This window comes from Oryzias latipes, chromosome 19 (genome assembly GCF_053564925.1).
Source record: "Oryzias latipes strain Hd-rR chromosome 19, Olatipes_Hd-rR_3.1".
In the NCBI taxonomy this organism is placed as follows: Eukaryota; Metazoa; Chordata; class Actinopteri; order Beloniformes; family Adrianichthyidae; genus Oryzias; species Oryzias latipes.
This window is the reverse complement of record NC_136255.1, coordinates 24,857,835-24,882,835: the sequence shown is the minus strand read 5'-3', so window position 1 is coordinate 24,882,835 and position 25,001 is coordinate 24,857,835. Positions and strand designations below refer to the sequence as shown.

The following is a 25,001-nucleotide window of genomic DNA, read 5'->3' as shown; positions in this document are numbered from 1 at the left end:
ATGCAAAAGTTTGTTGACATCATAACAAATAAACAAAATAGAAGTAAAGCATATTAGTGAAGGGACTATTTAGGTATGCTTTTTCACACACCCCCATTTAAGGAAAATAATCATTTTTTTAATGTATATTTGTGATTAAGAGTAATGATAATGGCATCATTTATGTATGTGGATGTACAGAGATGTATTCGTTAAACTATTTTTCTTTTCACATTTTCCACTAAAGTCACAGTGATCATCCATCTTTTGTTTGTCTTTATTAGACATTTTTGTTTTTAAACCAAATCCAAACAGTTTTTTCAAATATTTGATCACAAATTTCTGCAAAACTGCAAACATTTGAGTGTTTCATTATTTGTGTTAAATATTAATTTAAGCAATTGTGCTTTTGATGTCAGTTTGCATATTTTCACAACTTTTTGCATTTTCAGCTAAAAATGCACAAAAAAATGTGCTTGAGGAAACTAGGAAAATTACGTTTTTTTACTGCAGTTTCGGGGACTTTCTGTCCCAAAAACCCTTTAAGGGACTCATGTTTCACCTGCAGAGAGGACAGAGAAAGGTGAGGTGTCGGCGTGTCCCGCCTGTCCTCTTTCCTGCACATCTTTCTAGACATTTCAGCAAAGACAAACAAATATATTTCTGTTTTGTGCCTAAACTCATTAATGCTAGATCTGTTAATGACATAAGTGTCTCTTTATAAATGTACCGGCTTCATTTGGCTGCAGGACTCAGAACGAAAAGGATAAAAAAAAACACTTTTAGTGAAGCTGCAGTTCTTCTCAAACAAACAATAATAATTTACTTATACAGGTCAGACGGAGGCTTCTTCTTCAGCGGCGCTTTCTTCCACATAAATCCTGCAAAGAGTGTGGATTTCACGGCTTTTTCAGGTTCATCTTTAAAGAAATATTTGTCAGTTTTGGTGTAGCTTATATGTTGTATTTCAGTGGAAAACAGATGAATTTATGATAAAGACTCAGTTTTTGGCTCATGTGACTAAACTGTAAGATTAAAGAAATAAAATCTGTCTTTTTGTTTTTGTTTTAATAGCAAGTTATCCGGCGGGTCGGCTGGGTGTGCAGCTCCACTTTCTTCATCCCCTCAGCGAGGCGAGTCAGGCTGCAGCCGAAAGACTGGCACCATCAGCCGGGGGCGGGGAGGGGGGTCCCATTTTATTTCCTGTGAGGGGGGGATGCGAGTCCCACAGGAAAGGTGAGATGAGGACACGGCGAACTCGATGACACTCCTTCACCACCTCCACCGCTGGCATGCGCCGCCGTTCCCGTGGACAGCTGGGAGGGGTTTGTGTTTACAGCCGAGGATCATGGGAGGTGAAGAGGGCGACGGCGGCGGAGCAGGACGCCCTCTTTTGGTGCCGGTCGACAGGCCAAAAATGCACACACGCCGCAGCAAACCCCCAGGATTAGGTCGACATACAATATTTATTTAGGTTCACAAAAATGATAAGTTAATTATCAGGTAGTCCACAAATATTGTGGGAATGGTCTCATACAGTCATACAAGGTGGGGGGGGGTGGGGGGGACACATGTGAGAAACCATTTAGGAACAGGCCCACCCCGAAAACGCTCCGATTTAACCAAATAAAGTATGAAGTATGGACGACAAGGATGAAATCAGACATTAGTTGAGTCTAACAATACAATAAAAAGTTGGTCATTCCTCATTATTGTATCTTACTGAAAACAGAAATCCTCTCCGCTTCAACGAACTAATAAAAAAATGCTCCTACCTAACGTAAAAAGGGTATTGCCATGGATCAGGGTAACTCCTGAACTCCCCCCTCAGCGGTCTAAACAGACCAGGAGCGGGTCCCAACTGGAACTGGAACCCCTCCATCATTTGGACAGTCACTCTGGGGGGGGGGTGTTCATGTTGTATACTGTATGTCTGAAAGTAGTTTGTAGTGTCCCCCCCAAAACCCACCGTCTCACTCTCTCATATTTAGATCCAACCCCGTCCCACGCGGCGCTCCGGCCCGACTGCTACAAAAGGTCTCAGGAACATGCAAAGTGGCAGCTCCGCCTAAAAAGATGGATTTCTTCTTCTTCATTTATAGCCATTTCTGCTTTGATTGGTTCACTCTTTGAAAAAAATAAAAATAAACTAGCCCCACCCACTTTCAAAGGCCACTCCCTTTTCCTTGAAACAAAACAACTACATCATAATACAGGAAATGAAGATTTCTCTTTTTGCTTGTAATAGAACCCAAATCTCCAGAAAAAAACGTGTCCACATTTCGAAGCGTCACGTCGTTTAAGAAACAAACCTTTAAAAACGTCGTCCTGTGGCGGCAACAGTTGGTTTAAGAAGAATCCCTGATTGGCTGAAAGAAGTCAGGTGACCACCAAGTGAGGTAAGAGAAGTCCCAACCTTCGACGAAGATACGGTGAGTGTACGGACTGCAAACCGATCGTCCTCTTGCGTGCGTCCACGCCGGGCGAACCGCTGCGCCGCCGCCGGTTCGCTCGTCTGTCGTCGTGCGGCGCAGGCCGTCGCAGAAACACAAAACTCCAGTGGATTAAATAAAAAATAACAAAAACACTGGCAGAAAAGATGGAGAACAAAAACTAGAAATAAAAAACTAAGTTTGCTGCCTTGTAAGTCCTCGTACATCACATAAATCCTTGGGCGTGACATTTTTTTTTCTTCCATTTCTGTTTTTTTTAGTTCAATAATATTTCTTTCATCTATGCATTTACTTAAGAAAAACTTACAAAGATTGGAGTTGCTCTCTTATTACTACGTGTGCGCTTGTTTTTCTACTTCTGCACTTGCATTGGTTTCCTCCTCGTCTGGAAATTCTCCACAAACTCTTCGTGTCTTTTTTATATCAATCAATTTTTGGGGAAAAACAAAAAAATATAAACCCATTTCCACCCATTATTGCCTCCCACCCTTTTAACATTCAGCCCCCCCCCCCCTCCCAACCCCCCGCCAGGAGGAAGGGGAGGGGGGGCTTTTCAGTCCCGTGCAGCCCTTCATCTCTCCGCCTCCATCGCTACGCTCGCCTTCTGCTCGGCGCCCGAGTGCGAGTTGACTCCCATTGGCCAGGCGGGGCAGGGCTGTGTGGGGGGCGGTCCCTGAGTCCAGAGTCCCTGTGGGGGCTGGGGCACGTTGGGTACATTTGGTGAGACCCCCCATCCTCCGACTTGAGGGGGAGGGGGCGAGGTGGCCATGGAGGCCGCCATGGGGCTGCCGGCGCCGCTGTTGAAGCTTTCGGACGCTTTGAGCCGGGAGAACATGGTCAGCGCGTCGGGGAAGTTGGGGGGCGTCGCTGGTGTGTTGGCTGGGGTGCACATCTGAGGATGAGGAGGGTACAGAGTTAAAGAGATGAAGGTTACAGCTGTAAACCGTCTAATCCAACAACATCATTGTTTTTGAGAGACTATTTGACCCCCCCGTCTGTCTGAGTTTGTAGATTTTCAACGGCGTTAGCGTTAGCGAGTTGCTCGCACTTTTTCTATCGGAATGCTGTGAAAATGAAAGTTTACTTTTGCTGATTCTTCTAAAGATTTTACAGACCTGTCCGTCAACCCCAGGCGACCCAAAAATAAACTGGTTGCCATGGAGATGAAGCCAACAGTTTTACATATTCATTTGTCTGGTGCGGCTCTGACCAAGGCGGTAAAGGTAGATGGGGAGACTGAGGGGCAGTAATAGCTGCTCAAGCCAGGTGATAAGGGGGCAGGGAGGGTAAGCGACTGCCGCTCACAGCTTTAATATCTATAATTACATTTATCATGTGAATAACAGTTTGCATGTTTTTCCTTAGTTTAAATCAAAACAATCTATACGGATCGGGTTGTTCACGGTGTACCCCTGCTTTGTCCCACAGCAGCTGGGATAGGCTCCAGCAACCCACACACACTAATAGGGATTCAGTGGGTTTAGAAAATTGACGGATAGTGTATTAGTGTTTAGTAAAGAAGCTTAAACCCCACAAACCCACACTTGTGTTTACATTATGTATGCCATGTTTCTAGTACATAATGTTAAAGGTTCAATAGTGCACACTTTAATGTTGGAATGTGATGAAATGATTATCTTTAAAACTAAGTAAGTAAAAAAGGGAGTTTTTTTTTTTACTGGTAGTTAAAATTTTGGTGTTTCCTCCTTTTTACAATTTTTCTAAAATATGTTCTTCTAATTCATGACAAACTTCTGGTGTTTATAAACCCTGAGCTTTAATAAAGAATGCTTTAAGGGCGTCCTTGTTTGGTAGAACTGAAGGGAAACTTGGGGGAATCCCAGCCCCTGTTTTACTTCCTGCCCAGGGTCTTCGTCAAACAAACTTTATTTAAATCCACTTCCTGTTTCCACAAATGGCCATTAGAACAGACGGACGTGGCTGAAGAGTTGATTTCACTTTACGGACAGACGACACCCCTGAGAAGCTCCTGGTACCATCATGCCCCTGGAGTCTCCTTTGCGCTGAAGCTGTTATTGTTCTAGCTGCCGTAATCACACATGCACACCTGTGTGCTGGGGACACCACTGAAACCTGGCAGCACACGCAACATGCAAACATGTTTGGCTGCTCAGAAATAGTCTTCATCACGGTCTTCCTCCCACACCGCTCCGTGACCTTCCTGCACTTTGCCTCCATCCAGGAAAACAACAAGCTACTGTATTCCACGGGGACGGAGTCACCTTTGGCCAAGAGGGTTGTCATCTAAAAATAAGAGCTTCCCTAAATAGCCATAAATCACCACGATGAAGCATCATTACAACCAAACATGTTTAGGTGAAATAGATTATGTCCTTATTCCAACTTCATCTGAGGTTGATTTGGTTTTTGCTTTGAAACGCTCAAACAATTTCTTATCATAGGGATGACTTTCCCTGACTAGGTCCTCATGGGTTCCTGGAATCAGCTATGAGGAACAGCTGCATTCACCCGTGGATGCTGGCCAAAACATAAGCAGAGGAAGAGGGAGGGAAAACAGCCGTGCCCTTGCTGACAGTCAAAACTCAAGCCGGTCTGCGGTATCCAATCTGCTTTTGGCTCCGCCACCCAGGATGTGTGGAGCGAGAGGCTCTCAGTGCACGGGCATCCTTCACGGATAACAGTGACGGCGATACGCCTACTCTCTCGGGGAGGGGGTAAGCAACCCCCCCCCCGCTGCAGTAAAAGTGCTGCAGCATCGAACGCAGACCAGAGCCGTGGTCTCGGCGAGGCGTGTTGTTGTGAAAGGTGAGTGTGTCCAGTCTGCACTCTAACAGGAAACGCTGGCTCATGCCTCTGAGGCCACTTCCTGCAGCAGAAAGACACTCAGGAATGCTGACTCGACCTCTGGTCCTTCTGTTGTTCTCAGCCACGGATGGATTACTGAAGAGTTTGTGAGCTCAGGTTTGAAAACTGAAAATGAGACACCATCATCTGCTGATCAGGAACAAAGTGGGGCTGGAAATGCTGATGATCTGTTAAATGGTCCTTTGGGTCTAACCAAAACCAACAACAAAAGAAGAAAACCAGACTTCCTTCTTCAAACGGAACAGCCCCACTATGACTGGGGGAAACAGTGCAGACACTTTCAACAAAGATCAGAATCTGATTAAAGAGCGACAGCAGTAGAATCAGATCTGCACTGATGTGAGCAACAAGCAACGAATCAACTGCTGATACACAAATGAAGACAGAGAACCGATCGGCACAGTGTCCGCCATCGGACTGCCAGACAGGAACAAGCCGGCTGCCTCCACTGTCCACGCTGGTTTTTAGACTTCTTTGTGTTAAATCTAAAAGCAAATAAAATCTGACGTTTGAAAATATCTGCAAAAAAGTACACAAGTAAAAAAAAAGCGCCAAAAAGGGCGAGATGTTCTTCTCGAAAATCCCTAACATCAATACGACCTGACATGAGAAACTATCAAAACCTACAGAGATCTCACCAGCAGCCCACAGTTCCCAGTGGATCTACTGCTAAAGTCTGACTAAGATTTTCTCAAATTTGTTTAGGAAGCAAAAGAAGAGTCAGGTCTTTAAAAATGATCAGTAAAAACACAAACCACAGACTACCCAATGCAAAAGAGACGAGGCGGAATTGTTGGGCTGGTAGGGGTGCGTACATTCCTACTGGGGTTGATACATTCACCTGCTGCAGGTTTTGGGGGTTTTCAGGCCGTGGAGGATCTATATATTTATTTTTACAGTAAAATTGTTCCCAGTGATCTTTCCATTATGATAATGCCACTTTTAGGAAAAATAAAAATAAAACCTGTGTTGTCTATAAGACATATTTTCTGCGGAGCAGAATTAGAAATTCGCTTTTGGGTTGTGGGCGGTACTGTTGACGCGGAAGTTAGCCTAGCTAATTTCCCAGCATGCCTTTGTTTATATTCGCTCCCACTAGTGAGATGAGCCTCACAAGCCCAAACTGACGTTAGCGTTGCAAAAAAAATAAAAAATTATGCAGCCGTAGAGTTTAGAGCCGGATGGCAGCTCAGGTGAGGAAATGAAAACGCTAACGGATTTATTTGTCTGCAAGTGGAGGGTTTAGAATCGGAGCAGAAAAAGCGAGACTTTAGCCCGCCCACGGCAGTAGCTGCTTTAAACATCCTGCTTCCATCTGCTCCTGATCCAGCGCAATTTTAAATAAAGAAATACTCAGAAAGACAGTTTTAATATTAGTTTTTTTGATATATGTCCTCCATTATGAGAAAAACGCAACAAGAGCATGTTAAAAATACAAAAAATACTATTTTTATTAGAGTGGGTCTTCAAGACTCGTTCGGTCACCTCAGTGGGCATCATGAAAATGGATCGTACCATTGTTGTGTGTGTGGTAAGTGCATGTGATATAAGGATAGTGGATGTTGCATGCACCTCTGACTTACTGGTGTCAGGTGACATTGTGGTACGGTGCCTTGTTAGTCGGGTGCTGGCTGACTAACCATCGCATGCAAACGCTGCATGCACATAATACGTCTGTAGGATTCACACACTGAGCGGTCCAAAACTTTAATATTTTGTTTCCCACCTCTACAGGTTTGCCGATTTTTCGCCAGCAGACAGCCCGTATCCACCCGAAAGGGCAGTTGTGACTGAGGTCTTTTTTTGGTTGTGCTTAGGAGCAACAGAAGTTTAAACTACTGACTATTAAGGATAATTTAACAAACAAAAAGGTGACAGAAACTAGAAGACTGAAATGACAACAATAATTGTTTCCTGTTACTTGAGAAATGCACTGAATATCGTGTAACGTCTGGTGTATTCTTTAAAACCCTGGAAGGTTTTTTGAAGGAAAAAAAAGCATCCTTAATCTTAACTTCTTTTTGCATAACAACCGAGCATGTTTCCATATCAATAAATCTGAACGAAAGCCCACAAACCCTGCAGAGAGCGCGGTGACACAAACATCACTGAATCCCTGTGGTCAAACGGGAGCTGGGCTGCAAAAAAAGAGACTTTCAGTTGAATTTTAAAGAAGTTTGGACGGCACAAGGATATGGACAGTGTCTACGGGGGTTTGTTGTCCCATGTGGCGCCTCTGTTAGTCAGTTAACAAAGCAGCGGGTGCATCTGGCAACAAAAAGGTCAATCTGTAAAGAGGTACTGTTTTCAGCCTGATTCACAAGGTTACAGGGAGGTGTTTCTACTGAGCATCAACATAGAAACACACGGTTTTCCTCCAGCAGCACATAAAAAGGATAGAAAACTGTGACACAAAGGTAAGGCCGTCTGCTGTATGATGGAGAGACGGGGAGGAACAACAGACAGCAGAAGCAGTTTGGTGTTCCAAACACAGCCAACAGAGAGCTGTTGCCATGGGGACAACTGTGTTTTTTTGGAGGCAGCGCAGACCTCCTGTTAATGGGACGAGGTTGCGGCAGGACTGGCTGTGGTCACAGGGGCCTGGCTCCGTCCACCATCCCTTCTAACTCTGTGTGTTAAAACCCAGCAAAAGGACGGAACCGTTTGAAGCCCGAGGGCTCCCAACGCCGCCCATGAGGCCGCTACCGCTGCTCTGTTTGTCCACAAACATGGATGAGGTGGAGTTTTTCCAGAAAAACCAAAGGCATCCCTGCATGGATGCAGGAGGCGAGCAGCCTATGAAGAGATGCTTTCTGCGGCATGGCTGGAGTCTAACTGAGTGTCTGTGTCTGATGTTTTCCACACCATCAATAACTGTCTCATGATTTTGAAGGGAAATGTGATCCGCTGGTTTAGCTACAGTTCATGAACAGAGAAACACAGAAAGGATCTTTAACTAATATTCATAATGAAATGGATTCACGCGCATTCAAATATCTGTAAAGAAATAAAAAATGAAACTCAAATGACAAAACAAAAAACGCTAACCAAATATTATTTCCATTATATACTCTAGATCAGCAAACATCACTGCTTTCCAACAACTTGTGCCGTTTTCTCTCCTCCTCTCAATCTTTGTCTTACTACCATCTTCATCTCCTCCTCTTCCTCAGCTCTCGTTCATGACAGTTCTTTGTATGTCAGCTGCTGAAGAATCTGGGTGAGGCGTGAGTGCTCGTTTCACAATCCTTTTAGACTCTGGACACTTCTGAAAACATTACAAAACTGCAGTTTGTCTAGAAAGTGATCAGAGGGGGAAACTGGATAGATAAAAATACTTGAGTGTAAATTCCTGCAATTGTGATCCTTTTTTTTGAAGCCATAGTCACATGCGGCACCCCCGTATGGGTGCTGCAGGTTTACGGGGTGTCCGGGTCTTCGGAGGGCTGAAGGAGGAGCGGCTCCACCTTAAGGGTAGCACAAGTGTGTCTTGCAGTTCCCTTGAGGCTTGTACGTCCTCAAGGAACATCATTAAAATGGAATATACCATTGTCGTGCATGTGGTAAGTGTATTGTGAAGTATTTGGAAGGCTCGTGGAATTTGTAAGCACTTATGATGCATGGAAGATGCGGTGCCCTAACGCCACACTCTACTTGCTAGTAAGGTGTGTGTAATAATCATCAGATCTGCTGAGAGGATTATTGGTTCCAGCCTTCTCCCCATTCAGGACCTGTACCGATCCCGTGCCAGGAAGCGGGCTGGCAGGATCGTAAAAGACCCCTCTCATCCTGGACACTGCCTTTTTAGCCTCCTCCCGTCAGGGCGACTCTTTAGGACACTGCGAACCAAAACCACTTGCCACAAAGACAGCTTCTTCCCCCGAGCTGTCACTCTTATGAACACCTGACTCCAGACTACTCAAGGACACTGTACAATCACATAAACTGTCCAACTGGAATTACTGCTGCTGCATTTTTCATTTTTTATTTTTTTGTCTTGTTATTTCAATCTATTTCCTTATTCAGTTATGTTTATTTATTCATACAGCTACCTTACACTTACCTTCTTTTATATTATTTATCCCTTTATTATTTATCCTTCTACCTTGCTAGTTTGCACGAGAGCACAAGTAACCGAAGTCAAATTCCCTGTACATGCGCTGTACTTGGCAAATAAAGTGATTCTGATTCTGATTCTGATAAGTCCTTACTGACCGTGCACAAACGTTGCACGCAAGGGGTGTACAGGTGATATGCAAGAGACCGTACACTAACTACTAATTCTAATTCCTATCAATTGGGCTGCACACACATCATGTGAACACAAACCATCTCGACCTACTTCACCTTTACTTACCCTTGCTTGTTGAATAAGTGTTTGCGACAACCTGTCGCTCGTAGTATGACCGCTCGACGAGCTCATCAAGCGGTCTATGGTCTTAAAAATTCCTGAGCGTCCCATACAGGTTTGCCCTTTTTTTTTTTGCCGATAACCACCAGTAAGGGCAAATTGGGACTAAGGCTTTAGCTACCGTCTATTGTCTGAAACAAGAAGACCAAGTCCATAGTTCCACAGTTCTGAAACTGCTAAACAGCTTCAAGTCAGTGATGTTTGTGGGGACTTGGCTGTATGTTATGAGAGTAGAACTACAGTAAAACCAGGGCTGGGAATCAGTTATAAATATAACTTTAGATTTAATGAAAGCTAAAACAGGTCAAACCTCCTCACTCTACTTGGTTCAGTAGTTCATTTTCTTAACTTTTCAATCATCTAGGTTAAAGTTCAGCGCATTTCCACTAAACTCAATTCTATTTTTGAATTAATCAAGTGCATTTCATGGACTGCTACTGTTTTATCTTTAATTATATCATAGAGCATTTTCTTTGTGAAAAATAGCAGAAGCACCGTATTCATCTGATGTTTTCTCATTTGTTCAAAAACCGGCAGTAAATCAAGAGAAACATCACAGCAAAATCTCTGGAGTCGCAGCTTTTTCATAAAAAAGCAACATATCAACCCCAAAACTCATAACCTTCTTGCTCAGGTGTCTGTTTAACTATTGTAACAGAGGATTAAAGCGGCTAAAAATAAAATGACTTACAATCATAGTGTTGAGTGACTTACAGTTTAAAACCAACCGCAAAATGGTCAAGTCAGAATTTTACTGTAAAAAAACAACATTTGAAATGTCGAAATGACTGATTGTGTTTACCAATGTATGTTCACTGTCGACTGAAAATATTCACATTGACTTCGTCTGCAACTGTAAACACAGCTGCCATTTTTACTTTTGTTTATTTGGTCATCACAATATTAGTGATGAAATGATAGAAGAATGCGGCACGAAAGCATCTGCAAGGAAGCCGCCTTAAGGACGCCATGGTTGCATCATTTCCAGCACAGATTTTCTAAACGTAGCTGAGTGACAGCACCAGTGGGTAAGTAGTATTGCTCAGTCTGACGGACTCCCTCGCAAATCACACCGCGGTGGATCTCTGTGGGACATTTGGGAGCTCTGCTCTCAAATGACAGTGACCGGTGGGTTTTTGTGGAGCTAACTTTTATTTGAACAGTTTGCATTTCGGCTCGGCAACTCTGGAGCGCCCGGGTTAACTTAAATTCAAGATTGGTGCAGAAAATGCCATTTATCCTCATTCTCTTGACATTAAAATCATTGTGAAAGACCAGCGTCACTTTAAACAAAGAAAACCTTACAAAAATGTCACGTAATTTGATTACAATGCAGTCAAACGACAGATGAAAAGCATTTTTTCCTGTTGGAATAATTTGATTCATAAAAGTACCAAATAATTTCTCCGTGCCATGAAATAACTTAAGTGGTGCTGTGTATCTGGATTAAATATAAAACAAAAAAATGATTGAAAAAATATAGGTAAATAAAGAAGAAAAGGCCAAGAACAACAGCATTTCCTTGGAAAAACTTCCAAGAGGGGATGACAGGCACAGAAGTCCGTTAAGGTTACTGGAAGTGGAAGTGCCGACCACGACAGGCTTCCCAAATGTGTAACCTCAACATATGAACGTTTACTGAAAACGTTCAATAAACACCAGACGTCCCAGTCCAATGATTTACTGGCATTCCTTCTTTGCTATCCATAAAAACAAAAAACCCCCAGCAAACACGGACGAACAGAAAGACTTTAGGACTTGAAGGAAGTTATTGGACAAAGCAAAAGTGAGAAAAAAAGCTGAACAGACGGTTGCTGCATTAACAGTACATGACTCTGCCTGCCTGTTAAATGTTTAAACAGGGAGTGTTCATATGTTATTTGTAACCAAGCAAAGTGTTTGCTTTGGAGCCCTGTCTACTTTTATTTAGACCGCCTGTACAGGAAACTTTAGAAGCTTTTTACAGCAAAATAGATTATGTAGTATTGAAGTAAACGCCAGCTTTATGTTACACGAATAAACCCAATGATTTCACTTTAAAGTTAAGCCTTAAACCATTGAAAAGCCCATTCAAACATGTGATTTAAGAATCCTGCAGATTCACCGTTTCAACAGCAGATTTGATCATTTGGAAACGAAGCGTCTTATGAAATCACTGATAGGACAAAACAAACAAAAAACGCCTCTGGTTTAGCACGTGGACAAATATCTGTAATGCTTTCACAGATTAGCTTTTCAGGCACAGATTGCCTAGACGGAAAAACCTTCTTTTTTGGATTTCTAACACATTCAGTTTTGGTCTAAAACAGAACCTGACGCAGACTAACATCTTATTACCTCATCCCACAGCTCAGGAGACGGTTGGTCGTCTGATTTTGAGTTTCTTTTCAAAATAGGCCCTATTTAAAAAAAAAAAAAGGGGGGGGGGGTGTTTATGACCTGCCACTCAACTCGTAGCAGCTGAGCCCTAAAGTGTCTGAATGCTTTGGACGATGGTGTAAAAACAAAGTGGAGTGGGCACGAGGAAAGTGGATCATTAACAGGACTGTTGTGGCTTTAAGTGGATTCTGACACGGAGGGACAACAGCAAAAAAAAAAAAAAAAATGGAGAATGACATGACAAAAAAAACAACAACCAAAGAACAGAGAGAAAAAGGACACAATGGAAGTGGGAATGGCTAACAAAGCTGCTGAGTGGCCTCCACATATCTAGAGAAACTAATAGGCCAAAGGTCGGCTGACAAAAGCCCCATAGATATGTTGGATAGGTTTCCACGCCACTATCAGATTTTTCCCCGTAAATTTGAAAGTTTCTAGATAATTCTTAAGAAAGTGCATTTCAGTTTCTCAGTAACCCTGCTGTGAATGGAGCAGCCAGTGAGGATCAGATGAAAGGACGGAGGAGCCGGGTTAGGACAGAAGAGGATCAGCGTCAAAGGTCGTGAAAGTGAGTCTGGGAAGCAGAAAGGGCTGGACGCGGCGCTGAGCGGTGACGGGGCAGGAATAGCAGGTCTAAGTCCCGGGGAGGCAGAGTTCAAAATAAGATGACCTGCCAGAACACGAAGATCCTCTCGGATCGTCTATCGATCAATTGTAAACACGTTGCCAGTGCTCTTTTACTTGTGATTATTTTTGGCCGAAATTTTAAAACCTGTGTCGAGGAGTTCATTAGTAATTCATCTTTGAGTTACTGAGAGCTCTCTGTTTAAATGCTAGCTAACAGAAACGGCGAGCAATATTGGAGCTAACCAGTCGTCCGGTTTAGATCCAGATTACAGCTCAGACGAGCCAAATAAAGACATTCATTGATCTATTTGTCTGCAAGTGAATGCATCAGAATGGGGCGGAGCGGGGAGCTTGTGGCCCCGCCCAGCGTATTTTCTACATCACAAATACAAACTTTTCCGCTCAATTTTCTTCATATATGTTCTCCATCATAACATGTTAAAAACATGGAAAATGAGGATCTTTCTAGCAGTGTGCAGCACATGAACACATCTGGTCCTCGCAGCCATCCCACATGGAGTCCTGTTCCCCAAACCCCTCCAGCCAGAGTTCCTGCCTGGGTGTGCATGTGTGTGTGTGTGTGAGCGCTGTGTTTGTGAGTCTGCGTGGTTTGATTCTGGGAAGCGGTGCTCCTGGAAACATGCAGCTACATGCTGAAACATGCAGAGCCCGGGCCAAACCTCTTCAGATGTGGTTAAATGCTCGCCGTGGCTTCATGATCTCACTCTCTCTCTCTCTCTCTCTCTCTCTCTCTCACACACACACACACACACACACACCCACACCCACACCCACACCCACACCCACACACCCACACCCACACCCACACCCACACACCCACACCCACACCCACACACCCACACCCACACCCACACACCCACACCCACACCCCCACACCCACACCCACACCCACACCCACACCCACACCCACACCCACACCCACACACACACACACACACACACACACACACACACACACACACACACACACACACACACACACACACACACACACACACACACACACACACACACACACACACACACACACACACACACACACACACACACACACACACACACACACACACACACACACACACACAGCAGAGATGCATGAACAACAGTTAACAACTGATCTAGGCGTAATTAAGACTGAAACACTTAGCTGCATGAATCAACTGGGATCAGATAGACCAGGACATTCAAACTCAGAACACAATATCAAATAATCTGCATCAACGTTTATCAAACGTTTGGAAATCGTGTCCGCAGCAGGACAAAAGCACGGTGTGTTCTGTCCAAACACCCAACAAGTCAACGAGTTCAGGATCTCGATCCTTTCTTGAAGAACGTTCTAAAGAAACCTCAAGAACTCAGTGGGAAAAAGCAGACGTGCATGTTATCCCATCATGACTGACGCAGGTAATGATACCTCTGCTCGTCCGCATCAGCGAGAAACGAAGGCCTGCATGTATGAAAAAAGTCGGGATTTCTGAAAATCCCTTCTCTAAGCCACACCCTAAACTGATAAAACATCCCCCCCCCCCCCAAACACACACACACACAAACACACACACAGCCAGCCTCTTTCTGCTGCCCCGTTTTCATAGTGCTTGGAAACGGTGTTTATTCAAGCTCACGCCCACCTTTAACACCACCCGGCGGTGGCCTATACTTTTCTCCGACGTCTCCGCTCTAATCTGAGCGTTTGCATGGAGTCACTCGGCGCATGTGTGAGGCTGGAGTCCGACAGGAAAACATCCGCCGACCCAAACTCAGCTCTTCTGTCTTCAACTGCAGCTTGGTCAGCATAAGGGAACGAAAACACTTCGTTGGTTTTGTCCTCTTTCCATATTTTTACCTTGTTCAGAGCCTCCAGGCTTCCAGAGAAAGCTACAAAACATGTTTTATTACGGTCATTGTTAAAACTTTTTCATTGAATTACTTTTATTCACTTCTGCTTCACAGATGAATGGATTACCTTAAAAACAAAGTTGACCAAATAGACCCAAGTTGTCTATTTAAACAGATCCCAATTGATTTCTTTTAGAAAAACAATGTGAGAATAAAGGCCAACTTTCCTTTCGTTTTTTTTTTGTTCCTCTTTTATTGTTTTAGAATATAAAGTGCTGGAACTGTAAAGTCATGAATAATCATTTTACCAACACTAAGTCTAATTTTCTTTCATTTTATTCACATTTTTATATTTTAAGGTTTCCAATTCTGATCACTAAACGTAATTATTTTTATGTAGACAAATTGTAAAAAAAAAAAATCGTTCATAACAACAAATTTGAGTTAATCGATTTATCTTCCAGCTCCAAGAAAATGTTTTACAGATGAAATGTAAATGCAACATATGTCTCAAATGTTTGGAGATAAAAGAATACCATTTATCCAAGTCCTAAGGTGTAACAAAAATGAAGATCTTAATTACAATTGGAGTAGGTTTATGTCAAACAATCAAATTAACAAATAAACTTAAAGAAGACAATATCTATGTATACAAATACAAAAACATATCTAGAGACAAAGTGTACAAGGGGAGTGTTGAGTGTGTCAAATATCTGAGTGCATTTGATTCAGATTCCATTAAATTCCATACTATTTTTCAATTTACAAACTAAAAAGGTGCTGGCTTTTTAATTGAATAGGTTTCTTTACATCTAGCGTCTTAAATTGAGCTGAATTTAAAATTTAACTCAAGTTTTGGTTAATATTTATATAAAAACTCAAAAGAAACAAGTTAGTAACAAGATAAACAAGATAGTTTTGGTAAAATTAGCCCTGAATCTGCTTTAAAGAATGTTTTAAATTTAAGGTACTGATTTGAAAATGGACGCCTCAGTGGAGAATTACTCATCTGGCTTCAAAACGGATTGGAAATTGAATTTATTTGTACTGAAGTAAAACAGTAATTCTTTACAAATCAGTCTCTATATTCTCTGTGGGTGTTTGTGTCGTCCTTCCGGCTCCTCCTGTGTTAATCCTGACCGTCTTTCGGTCTTCAGCATCAGTTCTGTCTTTTCAGAAGAGCCTGGGTTCTTGACATCAAGTCATTTTGTCATTTTCTCAAAAGGAAGCGGCAGTTTTGCAGAGCCGACCCATTACAAAGGTGCATTTCGGCTTTATCCCTACTATAATAAAACCACTGCTTACTGAAAAAGATTGGCTTATATAATGAGCATGAAATCGTCGTCCTTCACTCCTTTATGCCGTCTTTGTGTGACGGCATAAATCCCATCGTTCTGCCCCCCCCCCCCCCCCCCCCCCCCCATTCCAACCTGCTTCAACACAGCTGCCTTTGGTTGTGTCCGAATTCCTTCACTACTCACTCTATAGTGCGTTTGCCATTGTGTGGTGCCGTCTGAATCAACAATTCCAATACTGAGTGCCCTGGAAATTTTCCAGAAGTCTCTGCGAAAAACCAGTGTGCATCGATGGTCACTAGATCGGCGAATCTAGACCACAATGCATTGCGTCGGAACAATTTTTGCCATAAAAATGTGTTTAAATGTATTTTTTTTATAAACGGTCAGTGTTTTTATCTTCAGAAGATAGTGGACTCATAAATAATAACGCCCATATTAATTCGATTTTAACTTTGTGAAGTCGATTACGTCATATCTGCCGTTTAAAATAATATATATACATAAAAAAGTAGTAGGGAACTACATAGTTCCACACTATATAGGGTGGTTCTGTTGTCACAATAAGAAAAGACAAAAATGCCTGAAAGGGGAGGAGCTTTAAAGATTTTTGTGTCTTAAAAAGGGAGAATAAATAATTTCCAGTCTCTTTTGCCCCACAGTGATACTCATTTCTGCCATCTCTAAACCTTTTCCAAGCATTTTTGCCCTGCTCAGTAACAATACAGTCATCCGTCAGCATCTCACATTATCCTTCACTTTTTCCTCTTTTTGCAGTCACACAATGGAACAATGTTAAAAAAATAGAGCCCAGCATGCAATCCATTAGGACCACATTGTTAACCAGCAGTTGGTGACTTCATAGCAATGACGCAGCCTGACAAAAATCACATCAAAGATGCAGCTCAGTTTACCCAACGCGCCGCAGAGAAGAGCCTGCGGTGGAAAAGTAGACTTTTAAACATCAAAAACTCCATGGATTTGATTAAACCCTTCTATTTTTCCTTCAGCCGTCACGGCTCTAACACGGGCAACAAACAGTAACTTTTGTGGCTTAGCCTGCGAAGCGTGGTCACGTGACGGAGTCACATGTTCCCCAACAGCAGCCCAAGTCAGTCACCCAGCTGCTCCGCTTCCTCTTCTGCGGTCACATGAGGATTCATTCACTTCACGGCGGCTGTGAGACCCACACAAAGGCAGATTCATCATGGAATTGCCGATTTTGCTGGGATCACACTGAACTGACGTAGTGGATGAGTTCTTTTGGGCCTTCCAAGCAGACAACATTAGGCAGAAATCACAAAAATACGTCAACGCTTTTGTCATTTATGGCCATTCTGAGGAATCAAATCGATGTCTACTTCAAAATGATTCATCAATCCCACCCATTTTCTCTAAAGTGAGTCTTTGTTTAACAGAAAATTAAATAAAATATGTTTTTTTTGTTTGTTTTTATGAGAGACTTCCTATTTTAGCTCAGTTCAAATGAGCACTCATGTGAAGCTCATCCAAACAAAATTAGTTTTGAAAAAAGCATTTTACATCAAAATAAACGGAACTTCATTGAAAATGGAGTCCTTAAAACCAGCTTACGTTCACAATCAAGAGAGTCGCTGTAAATGTACAAAGTCTTTGAGAAGTAAAAATTCAAAGTGTACGTATGGAGTGAAAGGACTTATTTCTTTCATCTTTAGACGAGTCTACTGGAACCGTGTGGCTTCAAAGATTTCACAGACTGAAGAAAGTCTGTCGCTTTGAGGATGTTAGTGATCGATCAGTTTATTACAGAGAAATTGGACACAAACACGTGCTGAGTGATGATTAACGGTTTTAAACTATTTTTTTGCTGAAAAAGACCATTTCTAACTGCATTTTACTGAGAAAAAAGGAGAATAAAATGAAGAATTTCTGATTTGAACTTCTTATAAACTAGATGTTTTCTGGATAAATTGTGAAAAAATCGTTGTCATTTTCTTAAGATCCCACCTTTGATCCATTTTGGCAGTGTTTCCACCAATATTTTAATTATGTTTATGTCGTTTTTAGTAAAAAATAAAAAATAAACATTTCTAGGACAGTTTCTGCGAAGGGGCTGAGAGCTCTCTGTTTACATGACGTCGAGCTATTCAGCCGTACAGTTTTGAGCCAGATACCAGCTCAGGCGCGGAAAACAAACAAGTACATGGATCTAATCATCTACCAGTGGACGCATCAGAATGGGGCGGAGCAGGGAACTTATTTTCTGTGTCACAAATATAATCCTTAACTGCATTTTTTCGTCTGCTGCTGATTGACAAGGATTTGAATAAAGAAATACAATTTTGAGCTTAAGTTTCTTAATCCACGTCCTCCACAAGAACATGTTAACCCATGAGAACCCATGGTGACTGATGGGTAGGGCTGCACGATATAAGGAAAACTCGCAATATGAGATATTAGTCATCAATATTGCGACATGACTTGTGATACATGAAAAAAAAATGGCAAAAACAAACCAAAAACATAATTTGCATTTCACTGCAACACCTTAATTGAAATAAGAGTTAACCTTATCTGCATAGAGACCAACATCTGACATAAACAAGCTCCATCTGATTGGTCAACAACGTGAAGGCGTCCATCTGATTGGTTAAATGCATAAAGGGATTTATTTAGCCGCCATAAGATTGTTTTAGCACATTTAAGGGAACCATTTATTTCAATTTTTGCCGTCTTTTGCGATATGCATATTGCACAGCTATCAAGATGATGACAAATTTGTGATTTATTGTGCAGGCCTACTGATGGGTGACATCAGTGTAACAGAAAAATATCAGAAATGGATTCTGGTCCATCTGGTTTGTGGTAAAATACAACAAAATACAACACATTTTTGTTCTTAGGAAACAATGAGTTTGGGTTGTTACGGTTTAAAAACACAATTTTCATCAGAGTAGGTCTCTCATTAAATAGACTCAAACGTTTGGAGGTAGGTTGCAGAATAAAACAACAATAGAAACATAGCGTTCTGAAAAAGTTCTCAGTTATGAAGAAGAATTTCTGCTATAGTTCACTGCATCCTGGAGGAATGTGTTGCCGCCGCCGTGCTTGAAAGAGCAGAGTGTGTGTTTTGTGTGTCTGCGTGTGTGTGTGTGTGTGGGGGGGGTGAAACAGGGAGTTGACAGGGTGGGGTTGCTGAGAACACAAAGCAGGCTGGGCTTTGATTAAGGCCTGCATTTGTGTGACGGGACCACAGACACAAGCTTCAACGCCTTCAGTCAAAAACACAAGGATACGTGCGCAATCTCTTTAAAACAGACACTCCTAACCGCCAGCGTGCACGTGTGGCTATGGGTCCGACCTGAGCGGGCCAGTGTGAACGTTACGTATGCAAAAATAAACTTTAAACGCAAAACACCTGCGGCCCTGTGACACAGCGCAGACGCTTCCTCCAGAATGAAAGGAAATGCTAATGGTTTGATTCTGCAGCTTTTTATGGGACTGTGCTGGTGAGTGTACAAACTAACCTCATTACCTGAAAGATAACGCCGGTGACGAAGCGCAGACGAGCACAAGCTCGACCCCGCTTACAAACGGACTCGCTGACGGCTTAACGGCTTCGCCGGAAAATGTGTTTACAGAAAAGAAAGGCGCCTTTGAGGCCAAGAAGATTTTCAAATCCACGATGCCAAATATAGACAGAGAGAAGCAGTTTGCAGAAACCACAGTCAGCCTCACACGTCGGTCTGAAAAACACAAACACTTTGGGAGGTTTTCATAAACCGGGTGACCTACACGACACCGAGCGCTGCCGGGGATTGGATGTCCACGGGCTGCGCGCCGGGGCCACTGAGCTTCGGGGGACGAGGCTGGCAGCCAAAACACCAATCTCAAGGATGAGTTGAGTTTGTGTTGTGACACAACACTGATGCAAGAGCATTTACAACAGAAATATTGCTTCACGGCTTCATGTTTAGACTGAAGGGAGACGGCGTGGGGGAGGGAGTGGGGGAGATAAGAGTGAGAGCAAAGTGGATTAGATTTCCGTGCCAACGGACGGCGAGGCCCGCTAAGCTGCAGCAAACGCAGTCCTGCTGTGGTTGTGACTTCCACACCACAAACGCTATAGATTCTGACCTGGAAGGTGTGCACGTGACGGCATACGCACCACAGAAAAAAGTCACAAGCGCTTATTGAGAGCATGTAAAAACATAAATGTGACTCGCCATGAGGTCGCTGCAGAACGCTCAGCAGTTTCTATCAAACCCTCCACTCTTTCAAGTTCATGAGATACATGGAGGTGCAATCTGCCTTCGTTACAGACCGACCCACTCCAAAAAAAAAATAAATCCTGTTTTTAGTGTTTTGGTCTTGTGACATTTTTCTGATGATTGTGGACATTCATAAAGAAAGTTAAGCTATAAATAGCACTTTTGAGTATTTATTTAAATTATTGTGAATAAGGAGCAGACGAAAAAAATGCAATTTGAAAAAAGAAATTGAATTTATTGCATAGAAAATGCTCTGCTCTGCGACAGCGAAGGATAGGAACTTGTGGCACTCTGCAGAAACTAAGTTCTACACAACAACACACGTTTTTTTGATCATCTAAAGACCACCGGGAAAAACTGTCTTTACAAGATGATCAGAGTGAGTCTTGGACAAAAACAAGAGACCATTTCAACACAAACAAAAGTTTTTACACTTTTCTGAGTGTAGAACTCACTGGAATGCAATAAAACTTAATCCCACTTCATTCCCAACATCTCTTTTTTTTCATACGCAACTCGATGCTTAGATAACCAAAAAACACAGAGCAAGTTTTGAGTAAAAGCTCAAATAAATGATGGACAATATCGTCCAAAATCCCCTCACATCCTGTCAGGCTATTCCAGCAGCTGCCGCCTGATCCCACCAAGCCTGCAGCTACACACCACAGAGCGGCCCTGCTGCTTTCAAACTGTACGTTTCATAATGTATGGCTTCTGTTTGTGCTCTCAAAACTACTTTGTACTCTTTCCTTTACCCTTAATCAGCAGTGTGCTGCGACACAGGCAGCAATAATAGGTTTAAAGTTGGGTTTAAACTCAACTTTTCCTTAGCCTTCCAACAGGATAAACAGAATGAAATAATATCACATTTTACTTTTAACTAGCTTTTATGCTATGATATTCTTTTGTTATTTAAGTACATATTTTGAACTCTTAAAAGCTGTTTCTGCAGTATTTTGGTTTTTTTTAGGTCAAGAACATTTGAAAAAGGCTAAAATTATATGTGAGTTGAATGAAGTCAAGACTAACATTAACAGCCACTTTCATGGAAAAAACAAACCAGTGGTGCCCAAGTTTTTTCAGGTCACGGACCGGTTTAACGTCAGCGAGTATTTTCACGGACCGGCCTATACGCGGCTACGGTGGAAATACAATTTGTTCCCTTACTTTTTGGGGGTAAGGTTTATCTACCTTTTTTTGTTCACTAGATTCCATGTAGGAACCATTAAAATGGGATATAGATTTTCCCTAAAAGCATAACTGTCAAAGCGGAAGCTGAAAAACATGTTGGTCACCAACTTTAGCCTCATCTGACTTATTTAAAAATGGCAGTAGCTATAACTGGTAATTTCTAAATAAAATAATAAATAAGAATCCACAATTTGAGCAACGTTATTAGCAGCATTCTTGTAACTTTAGACAGCTGATTGATAAATATTGTGCATTATTATTATTATGGTGTGTGGGAACAACTGTCACAATAAATCCTTATTTTGAGGGAGAATTCCTGGCTTTTGTTTGTTAAATGTACACTTTTTTTTTTAAAGTTGAAGGTTCTTACTCTGTTTCCTCTTTTCTGCCCAAAGAAATTTTGTAAATCGTTTTTTGTGTGTGTTTGTTTTGGTAACTTTGCTAGCTTGGAGGTATCAATTTGGTGGTCAGCACATGCGCTTTAGGAACGTAGCAGATGGATTTTCAACTAGTGACTGAGCGACTACGCATGCGTGAAGAAGGAGTCGGAGAATCCAGTAGTTTTCCAAAATAAAACTTCCTCCGGAATCAGATTAGAGATAAAACGGGAAAATGTAGGCTGTAGTTCTTTTTCCCACCCAACTGGTGGTTGCAGACCACTTTAAGGATTATTTCACCCTTTTTTTTTTTACTCCCCGGGGAATAATTACATCCACTAAAATGTGAATTTCCATAATACTGCTTCTGTTTACGAATATTAAAATATCTCAAGACGGCTTGTTTGCTGTATTTTTCCTTCATTCATGCATGTATGTTAATAGGATGAAGGGAACACACTGTTCCGCGCGTCCATGTCCGTTATAAAAGTTCCAAACTTTCCCCCCCGTTGGTGTTGATTTCTGGAGAAGTGAGTTCCTTTGACCCTCGGCCCGGTTTCCCCACAGAACCGGGACTTTTTCTTTTTCTTCCGCGCACGTCGGTCCACCTCCTCCCCAGAACGCGCCGTGCGCGGCCATGCCTGGCTCTCTTGTGTTTATTTCTGGAAGCTCACAACATGGCCGACATGTGCTTTGTTATTGTTAGTACAGCATCACCTCTCCCGGCCTATGAGGGCTGCCGTCGGTCCCCATGGCACCCCCAAAAAAAAAAAAACCCAAACAGACAACGAGCTTCGCAGAAGTGGATTAATCTCATCACACACTCACCATTTGATGATGATGATGGCCATATGGAATATTTGTTTCTTGAAAAAAGGCACTGAGGGCAGTCTAAAACGAAACACAAACATATAACATGACTTATTTATTTTTTAAATGTACTTACATGTTAGAAAGAGGACGGGTTTCTGCATGCACGCGCACTACGAAACATTCTGCGAATTAACAAAATAAAAGCTTCCCGTTTAATCGGCTCTTTACTAATAATGGATCAAACACAGCACGGCGGTCATCTTTATTGCATAATAGTGTTCTGGTCTCGCCTGTTCGTTGCTGTCATGTGTGGGATTATAGCATTTAAAGCTCGAGGGAAGTTTAATTGGATATATGCGCTGCCCTACTGGGTTACACACTGTACTTTTGCTTTTAGGGACATTAAAACGCAACAAAGGCCAAAGTTCTCAAAGACTGGAAGCCGGTTGGACTTTCGGTCACGTATCTCAAACCGTAGCTTTGTTTTGTTTATGTAATTTGTAGCTGCTAATAATAAAAATAAAGATAAATAAAAATGGGGGCAGAGTTAAGCTAGCTCGAAACTAACCAAACATAAACATTAGCTAAGCTAATGCTAACTTAGCAAACGTAACTGTCGGTGATGACTTCACATTTCCTCCTTTTTTCTTTACCTCGAACTGCCAGTGTGCCGCTTGCAAAAGCTGCTTCGCCTGGTCTGCCGCACACCCCGCCGTCAGGACGAACTGGTTAATCATGACTTGATGTTTGAGTTCGTCCATCTTCGACGAAGCGTTTGTCCTTCTCGCAGCGGCTGGCGGTGAAAACAGACTTTCGACCGTTTGTCCTCTTTCTTCTACTCTCTCGAGGTGTATTCCGTCTCTGTGACTCAGTCGTCCACCATTACAGCCGGTTGAGCAAACACAAATATTTACTGTAGGAGCGGTAGTGGAATGAGCGCTTCGTGATTGACAGGAGGAAGTGGCCAATCAGATGCGAGCATTGCCGCTGGGAGTTGTATGCTGGAAAGCGAAAGGTCTGGGTCGGCGCGTGTTTAGCCGCCTCGTGCCGGATATATTTTGTGTTTTCCGGCAATAATTTAACACAGACCGTTATTTAAAATTATACATGATACATATTTAACAAGAGTATTACAAACACAACTACAAAGGAGATTAACTCGCCTCGGGTACATCACGGGGAGTGTTTGTTTTGGACTACAACTCCCATGAGCACCCGCTTTGTTTGTAAAAGCTTTGCAAGGCTGCCTTTTGTGAATGACGGCCCCTTTCGTCCAATTCCCACGCACGCTGTGTCAGTAGCTTGCCAAATATGGTAAACAAATCCACCATCGCCAATTACACGCTAGCAGTTAATTTAGGGTACAGCGGCAAGGCTTGGGGGGAAGCAGCGCCTCGCGGTTAGCGGAGCGCGTGCAACGGTCTCGTGCGATCCCCGCAGATAATCAATGCATCAGGGAGAACTGAGGCGCTACAACGTTCTCACTTCCTCATTTGCTCTATGGCTGAAATACTCCATCACTTATATTTGCAAAACATATCAACATATTGTCTGATTCATTTCAGTTATTCGACTTCACCAGAATAATCTGAATTCAGATAAATACAATGGAAATGATAATAACTCACATTTGTCCTCTAAATTCTGCACGTGTGCCCATTTTTTTGTTTTTGTTTATTTTGTTCTGGCACTGTAATTTTCTCTTCAACAAAGTGTTTGGGTTAATTTGCAGATCATTATGGTCTGTTAGAAAAATTTGATACCACAGAAATTCAAATTTATGTTAAAGAAACATTATGACCCTAGCCCTATATTTCCTGATTTTGAAGTGTATTTTAATTTTTCAGACTTCGTCTTTCCAGTAATCTGATTACTCCTAGTTATCAGATTTTAGAGGTCATGTTTAACAGACTCTTTGTGCTCTTTGCAGCGCATGACAACCGTCTCTTATTCACCTGTCAACAAGGTGTCACAACATTAGCAGTTTCCTCTTCACACTCTGCAAATGTCTGTTGTTATCGTTCAGAAATACATAGACTCTGAATTTATTAAAAAAATAAAATAGATAAAAAATAAAACACACAGAGACCATGAATGATGAAAAGAATTAAAACAAAATAGGTTTAAAAACATTTGGAAAATTTTATTTCCCCAAATCATGTTGACATCTACCTTAAGTTTAAAATGATCTTTTTTGATTCCAAGATTGCAGAGTCCCAGCCATAATATTGACCATGTTCTGAATGGAAACTTATCCAAATAGTTCAAGGGAAAGTGTTCAAGGTTATTCTAATGAAGAACAGAATATAGCAGACAACAAACGAATCCATGTCCCTTTGCTTGGGTAGAGGGATGAAATCCTTACAGGGGTGCATTATTGAAGAAAACGACACGTACCATTCAAAGACAAAGAAAATAGTGTCAAGATAAGATCTCATCAGGTTTCACTAATCCCCGCTACATTTAGAATTATATTTTTGTTCATTTGTGTTTGTTAACTTTGAAAGATTAAACTCCACGAA

At 42.1% G+C, this 25,001-nt stretch overlaps 1 protein-coding gene across 1 annotated transcript; it reads right to left on the bottom strand.

The window, feature by feature from the left end:
* Positions 1-1,426: 1,426 nt before the first annotated feature.
* ubald1a (UBA-like domain containing 1a) lies at positions 1,427-23,431 on the bottom strand. Its single transcript, XM_023949604.2, has 3 exons — positions 23,133-23,431; positions 22,495-22,557; positions 1,427-3,324 (listed from the first exon to the last, which is right to left on the bottom strand). Exons 1-3 carry the CDS (start codon positions 23,238-23,240, stop codon positions 3,004-3,006), a joined length of 492 nt encoding a protein of 163 aa, XP_023805372.1. The 5' UTR covers positions 23,241-23,431; the 3' UTR covers positions 1,427-3,003.
* Positions 23,432-25,001: the final 1,570 nt, after the last annotated feature.

Coding starts and splice junctions, on each gene's coding strand:
- ubald1a (XM_023949604.2), bottom strand. CDS start 23,240: ATGGACGAACTCAAACATCAAGTCATGATTAACCAGTTCGTCCTGACG. Junction 22,558..23,132: donor CGGCACACTGGCAGTTCGAG/GTAAAGAAAAAA, acceptor GTTTCGTTTTAG/ACTGCCCTCAGTGCCTTTTT. Junction 3,325..22,494: donor GCCATCATCATCATCAAATG/GTGAGTGTGTGA, acceptor CCTCATCCTCAG/ATGTGCACCCCAGCCAACAC.